At 28.5% G+C, this 7,797-nt stretch overlaps 1 protein-coding gene across 2 annotated transcripts; it reads right to left on the reverse strand.

Moving 5' to 3' along the window:
- Positions 1–313: 313 nt before the first annotated feature.
- On the reverse strand, positions 314–7,480 carry LOC114194722 (rust resistance kinase Lr10-like). 2 transcript variants are annotated; one of them, XM_085665676.1, is made up of 3 exons: positions 6,733–7,433; positions 6,459–6,491; positions 314–1,594 (listed from the first exon to the last, which is right to left on the reverse strand). In XM_085665676.1, the coding sequence occupies exons 1-3, from the start codon at positions 7,413–7,415 to the stop codon at positions 451–453; spliced, it is 1,860 nt and encodes a 619-aa protein (XP_085521802.1). In that variant the 5' UTR covers positions 7,416–7,433; the 3' UTR covers positions 314–450. The 2 variants fall into 2 exon arrangements, with proteins under 2 accessions (XP_085521802.1, XP_027940897.2); XM_028085096.2 differs by having other exon boundaries at positions 318–1,583; positions 6,761–7,480.
- Positions 7,481–7,797: the final 317 nt, after the last annotated feature.

A 7,797-nucleotide genomic window follows, 5' to 3' on the forward strand; every position in this document is an offset into this window, starting at 1 on the left:
CTGGCATTGACACATGGCACAATTGTTACTTGATACGTGGACAATTTTTTTGAAATTAAAAAGACTAAAAAATAAATTAAAAAAAATATTTAAAAAAATTAAAAAAATAAGAGTTGACACGTGGCATGTACTGTTAAAAAACATTAACAATTTAAACACCGATAGTAAAAAGGACCAAATTAACCAAAATTTGACGAAAATGAGAATCTAATTAAATGCAAAACGAAAATAAGAATCAAATTGAACAATAATCTCAAAGAAAAAGAAAAATATACGACATAACTCCAACATCTTTCTATAAAATGAACACAAGTCACATGAATAAAGCCAAATAATATAGGTTAATAATTATAAATACTAAGCATTTGTCAAACTTATCAACTTTATTGTGCATTTCCCAAATAGAATGCTTCAATAAAGGATTAGTTGCATACTTGTACTTTACATGAATTAGATAAAAGAATGTGTCGTGGATGCTGAATTTATTGTTTGATCATATGTACTCGTTTCATCAGGATATAAAGTAGGTTCTGGTGGAATTTCCAAGTCTTCAATATTTCCTTCTAGCATTTTTACTACACAATTCATTGAGGGACGATCATTTGGTTTCAATTGTATACACCAAAGTGCAACTATAATCATCTTCTTTGCTATTTTCTTTTCCTCTTCAGTCAAATCTTGTATATCTATATTTTCTTCTTCTCTAATATGATCATAGATCCAAAATGGAAAGTACAATTGACTTGATCGCTCTACATGTGGATTTAGGTTCTTCCTCTTGCTTGCCATTTCCATCAAAAGCATTCCAAAGCTATAAACATCTGCCTTATGGGATATTCCTCCAATATTTTTGTAAAACAATTCTGGAGCCATATATCCAATGGTTCCTCTTGCTGTAGTCATTGTGACAATGCTATTTTCTATTGGATATAACTTTGCCAATCCAAAGTCGGAAATCTTTGGAATAAAGTTTTCATCTAATAAGATGTTATGGGGTTTGATATCAAAGTGTAAAATTTTCATCTCACACCCATGATGAAGATAAGCAACCCCACGAGCCACTCCAACTGATATATTGTATATCTTTTCATAGCTTAATTGTGCACTTTCTTCTTTTGAAACTATAAGTTTATCAAGAGATCCATTTGACATGAATTCATACACAAGAGCGCGCTTTGAGCCACTAACACAAAACCCAATTAATTGTACCACATTTTGATGATGTATTCTTCCAATTGTTGCAACTTCATTGATAAAATCTTGTCCATTTCCTTTGGATCTGCCTAACATTTTAATTGCTACAAAAGGTCCACTACACAACTTTGCCTTAAACACATAGCCAAATCCTCCTTCACCTAACTTTTCTTTGAAACTTCCAGTCATTTTCTTGATTTCCTTGTACGAGTATCTAATAGGTGCCAAACTATTTTGTTCAAGGTAATTTTCAATATTTTCAAACATTGATGCACATCTTTTCTTCCATTTACATATGACAAGTGCAACAATCAGTAGCACCCCAAACACAATTTTGCAAGCCCACACCACGATAACAAGTGCGAAAACGATAACAAGTGCGAAAACTCCTGTAACAACACTTTATTTAAGTAAATAAACATCATGATAGATGGGTAAAGAATACATAGTAAATTTAGAATGGAATAATATATTAACTTTAAAAAAAAATCAATTTGGTATGTCAAGAAACAACTTAAATTTGTATCTTAAATTTGATATTAATAATATCATATTATACACATTCCTTTCCACTACAAGATTGCAAAAGAAAAATCACTAAAGCAAGTTCATATGCATATAACAAATTAACTAATTGTATCAAAATTCAAAAATAAAACAAACATGTCAATTTTGAGAACTAATTTATTATTTTTTTCATTTATTAAATTTTTCTATTATATTAGACTTAATTAGTAATTTATTCTTTATATTTAGGTTGATGGTTCAATTTTTTTCTAGATTTATTTTTTACCTCATTGAGTTCCTATTTTTTTTAAATAGATCCTATGTGGTCCCCATTTGTTAACAACGTTGGATTAGCTAATGGCAGTACAAAACGTTGCATGTAGTTCGCAATTGCAGGTTACATTACATGGTTGTGGGTATTTATTTGTTGAGGTTAGATCTTTTTTTTTAGGTTAGATTTCCATTCTTTCTCTAACCTTACCTCCTTCTCTTTCTCCTTTCTTTCTTAGATTCAAATCCCAAACCCACTATCGACAAATCACTTCATTGAATACACCGATATGAACACAAACTCAAACAAACTAGATCAAAGCAACTTATGACATGGATTGAAGAAGATGGTCAAAAAAGCTGAGAAAAAGGCACACAAACGAGGAAATTCAGGACAATTGAAGATAAATTATGGAAGTAATGGTTCAATCAAAGAGAATAATAGCAGTCTGAGAAGGAAAGTTGCAAAATTATTAGAATCTACATAAAATTACTAATTGATGACAAAGAGTCGATTTAAAAGGTGGCATTTTGTTGTTAGGTGAAAAGGTTGTTCAGGGTTGGGATGGACTGGAGCCATCAGTCTAGTGGTTGTAGGTTATAGCTATGATAATGAAGATTAGAAAGGAGAAGACAAAGACAAAGAAACAAAGGTTGCTTATGAGTTTTATGATGTTTTGGGCAATGGATTCAGTTTTGCCACTAGTGCTACTGGTGATGGAGTTAGAGTCCTTCATTTTTACGGTTTGAGATCTGAATATGAGAAAGAGAAGGAGGTAAGGTTAAAGAAAGAGGTTAAAATCTAGGCTTAATTACTCGGATCATACCCATTTTGGTTCGAAAATTTCAAAATGGTACCCGCTTTGAACTTTGTCTCAATTTAGTACCCAATTTTGATTATTGCATCAATGTAGTACCCTCCGTTAAGTCTTCACAAACGGCGTTAACTACCTTGCCACGTGTCAGCATCTGGATTTTTTAATTTTTTTAATTTTTTTAAATTTTTTTTTTAATTTTTATTTTTTTTTTAAATTTTAAAAAAAAAATTTTTGCCACGTGTCAAATTCTTGATGTGACACGTGGCAAGGTATCGCCACGTGTCAAGGTACCTGACAAGTGTTTATCTTCATTTCAACCTAGTCCCCACATGTGTTTATTTGTTTCAATTTAGTACCCATATATATTTATTGGTTTCAATTTAGTACCCAATTTATTTATTTTAATTTTGTCTGAATATTTTTTTACAAAATAGAGAAATATTATGTCTCCCTTAAGACCAAATTTATTATTTATATAAATGTTATATAAATATTTGTTATTAAAAATGAGTTATAAAATTAAGGGCTTATTGAAATTTATATTAAAGTTAATGGTAAAAGTCATGAATTACATATTTGTAAGTCACTTTTACCATTAACTTTATTCATGACTTATAAATATGTTATTCATGACTTTTACCATTAACTTTAATATAAATTTCAATAAGCCCTTAATTTTATAACTCATTTTTAATAACAAATATTTATATAACATTTATATAAATAATAAATTTGGTCTTAAGGGAGACATAATATTTCTCTATTTTGTAAAAAAATATTCAGACAAAATTAAAATAAATAAATTGGGTACTAAATTGAAACCAATAAATATATATGGGTACTAAATTGAAACAAATAAACACATGTGGGGACTAGGTTGAAATGAAGATAAACACTTGTCAGGTACTTTGACACGTGGCGATACCTTGCCACGTGTCACATCAAGAATTTGACACGTGGCAATTTTTTTTTTTAAAAAAATTAAAAAAAAATTAAAAAATTAAAAAAAATTAAAAAAAAAATTAAAAAAGTTAAAAAAATTAAAAAATTCAGATACTGACACGTGGCAAGGTAGTTAACGCCGTTTGTGAAGACTTAACGGAGGGTACTACATTGATGCAATAATCAAAATTGGGTACTAAATTAAGACAAAGTTCAAAGCGGGTACCATTTTAAAATTGTCGAACCAAAATGGATATGATCCGAGTAATTAAGCCTAAAATCTAACTTACGAAAGGAAAACAAACTTCCACCTTAGTAAATAAATATCATCCCTTTGTAACCTGTAAATGTCAATTACGTTTCAAGTTTCACTCTATTGTTAACCAAATTAACGATGTTAACAAATGTAACAAATGATTGGGTCACAACCCATTTAGAGTAATGGATTCTTAGTAAGAAGATAAAATTTTATTGTTTCAATAAAAAAAATGCATGGGTTAACTTGGAAGTCAATGGATGAGAGCCATACTTATTAAAGAGAAATTGAAATGTTTAAAAGAGATTGTTTAAGATATTAAAGCATCACATATTGTTCTACCTAATGAATTCATTTCGAAATTGCGTAGGAAAAACTTCCTTAGTTTGGACTAATCTCAAACAATAACCGGAAAAAAAAAGTCACAAATAGATGTTTAATCTTATCATTCACATCATTATTAAAGATACTAATTGAAAGGAATTTGTTATCGTGAGGGTCATTACATAGACTGTGTTCTTTTTAGAAGATAAATTTGAGGGGTGTGATAAACTTATTTTTTTTAGTAGATTTAGAGAATAAATTAAGTGAATTTAAAACTAAATTTTGTAAAAATTAGTGAATGAATTGTGTGATGTGATATTAAAAAAATTATTTTAATTAATAGGATTTTAAGATTACCAAAATATCCTTGATGGTAAAAATAAAATAAAATAATTATTGCATTAGTTAAAAATATTAAAATTTAATAATATTTTAATTATTATACATATTTATATATTTTTTAATTATTGTTATTTATTATATACATAATTACTAATAATAATAATTATTTTATATATATTATTAATTATTATATATTAATATATTAATCATTATATTTTTAACAATGTTCTAATTATTATACAAAATTGTATATATTTTCATTATTATATATATATATATATATATATATATATATATATATATATATTTGATAAGGTTATAAACTTAAAATTACTGTCTATTCTTATTCCAATTATCTATTTTTATACAAAGAGATGAAATTTAGACAGATATTCACAAATCCTTCTTTGGAAATTCTTCCAAATTCTATAGAAAGAACACAATTTCTTTTAACAATTCATCTTTGCAAATCATCTTATTTTAATAATCCTCTCATGCTAACATACTGATAGTGTGTTAAAGCAAATCAAAGAGAATAAATCTAATTATAGAAGAAAAATAAATTTAAATTTTATCATTTTAATATATCTAACTCCACCTTCAAGAAGAAGATCTTGTTTTGTTCACCGGAAATTAAGTCATCGTACACTAAAACAAAGAACGACAATGCTATTAAGATAAATATACTTGATGAAGAAAAAACAATTTCTATCGTCATTTTTCAAATAAACATAGTAACAAATGTATTTTTCAAATAAACATCGTGACAAATGTGAAGAAAGAGATGATAAACTCTTGAACTATCACCCATTTACCACTAAAAAAAAGTTTTTATTGGCAACCAATTTTAGTGACGAAAAGTTGTTAGTTACTAATAACCAATTTAGAAACTAATTTAAAAATTAAAAAATTATTGGTTACTAAAATAATCACTTATAAATAAAAAAATTATAATTGGTCATTAATTAATTAGAGGCCAATTTAGAAACTAAGTCATTTTGGTAGTCAAAACTTAGGTAGCTAATTTTTAATAACCAATTTTCTTTGATAGTCAAAACCATGATAGTTAATTTTAAAGAGGGTTAAATATGTTTTTGGTTCTTCATGATAATTGAAAGTAGTCTCTTTTGGAAACCTTGAACCAATTTAGTCTTTTAATTTTGTAAATGCATGAATTTGGTCATTTTAACCAAATTTTATTAAGTTTATTTGACGTTTCAAACACATTTCATTATAGTATTTTAGTTTGTTTACATAGTTTAACACATGTTCACTTCGATGTTAGTTGAGAAACGTGTTTGAAAGTTAAATAAACTTTAAAAAAATGGTTTAAAGGACTAAATTCACGCATATCTAAAGATGAAGACTCAATTGGTTCAAAGTTTTCAAGAGAGATTAATTATAATTTCACTAAAAGTAGAAGGATCAAAAACATATTTAACCCTTTTAAAGACCAATTTAGTGACCAATTAGATTTTTTTATTCATAATAGTAACTATTTTAGTAATCAATAATTTTTTATTTTGTAAATTAGTATTTAAATTGGTCACTATAGTGACTAATAACTTTTGGTCAATGAAGTATTTTCTTATAGTATACCTACACTATTATTTCATAAAAAATATTATAAAAAATCAATTAAATATAAAATACTCTAAAGTATTAAGTAATGGCATCATTTATTACTCTCTTTGCACATAATATTATTATTATTATTACTACTTCACATAATAATATTATTTTTATTATTATTATTATTATAATAGTTAAAGCATAGGTAAATTAAGATGATAAAATATTCTTACCTGATGCTTGCAGTGTCAGCACATCCACTATACCTATATATATCACAAAAAATTGAAAGAAATATAAATTTCCGAATACTGTTGATCCCGACTACTATTCTACCAAGAATACTTTTGCATAATTTCATAAAGCTGTGATGAATAAGGTTTTCTTTAAAGAGGCTCGAGTTCAGACCAGTACAGGTAAAATATGAATCTAAAAATTGTTTGAATAAATAGAACAAACACAGTTTCATCAATAAATCATGAACTTAAAATAAAGATAAATATATACGTGTGACATTGGGTATAGGATAACTCACGAAACGTAGGCCATGAAATCTCAAATCCATAGGCCAGACCCCTGTGCATGGAAGCGTAGGAATGGTTATTGAAAGTCCACAAAGACGTTGGAGCAACAAGCTTTACGTCACAGCCAACTTCAAAGTCCTCTGCTTTTAGATCACCACCAACAGCATATGCATATCCCTTTGAGTCCCACTTCACGCACTTTTCTGTTTCCACATACTTCCCATTCCCTCTCACTGAATGCTTACAGTTCACAAACACTATATGCTCCAAACTCAGAGCTTTCCAATTACCATATGCTCTTAGACCGGCTTGGTATGGATCCGTGTAGTCATCGTAAGTATCAGAGAAATTGGAGCGAGAGAGAGAACGCAGAGGAAGGGAGGAGCAATTGTGGTGTTGAATTGCAGGGTCAACCACTCTCACTGTGTAGTTGTTGTAGTTGATTGCCTGAACATGGTATTTTGCAGAGTGCAGATACAACACCGTAACATTGTTCTCACAAACAAGCTCATACCTTTTGTTACCACACTTCTCTGGGTCGGCTTGTAATCGAAATGGATAAGAGACGTGGGTGATGTTGCCGCAGGAAGAAGGAAGACAACGAGCATGACTTCTGTGGATTAGAAGCAGCAGTACCACCAACAATGTTGTCTCTCTCCACATCATGTCTGATCTGTTTCTCACTCAATTTCAATTTGGATTTCAAATGCATACAATTCACAAACACCATCGCTGCCACTTTATATATATATATATATATATATATATATATATATATATATATATATGCGACACAACTTTGACTGACAAACCGCGTTGACGCATTGATCCCTTCTCTATCTGGTTTCCACTAAAGATTTTGCTAAAATAAATGTTTAAGTACTTGTGTGTTAAGCGTGGGAATCATTTACGAATTTTTAACTATGTTTCTAAAGCGTTAGTTTATTAGGGTCAGTGAGTGAGTAGCTTTTAATTGAAAATTTAGAGTTTTCTGGAAAAAATTTTAGGGCTTTTTAATTTTCATAATCGTTACTTTATCAAGATTTTA

Source organism: Vigna unguiculata, chromosome 8, assembly GCF_037176805.1.
Source record: "Vigna unguiculata cultivar grain cowpea cultivar isolate G323 ecotype 2 chromosome 8, ASM3717680v1, whole genome shotgun sequence".
In the NCBI taxonomy this organism is placed as follows: Eukaryota; Viridiplantae; Streptophyta; class Magnoliopsida; order Fabales; family Fabaceae; genus Vigna; species Vigna unguiculata.

Excerpts from the sequence above, each read along its gene's own strand:
- LOC114194722 (XM_085665676.1), bottom strand. The coding sequence starts at position 7,415 with ATGATGTGGAGAGAGACAACATTGTTGGTGGTACTGCTGCTTCTAATC. Across the intron at positions 6,492-6,732 it reads TCCTATACCCAATGTCACAC|GTATAGTGGATGTGCTGACA; the intron begins GTATATATTTAT and ends TGATATATATAG. Across the intron at positions 1,595-6,458 it reads GCTGACACTGCAAGCATCAG|TGTTGTTACAGGAGTTTTCG; the intron begins GTAAGAATATTT and ends ACTTAAATAAAG.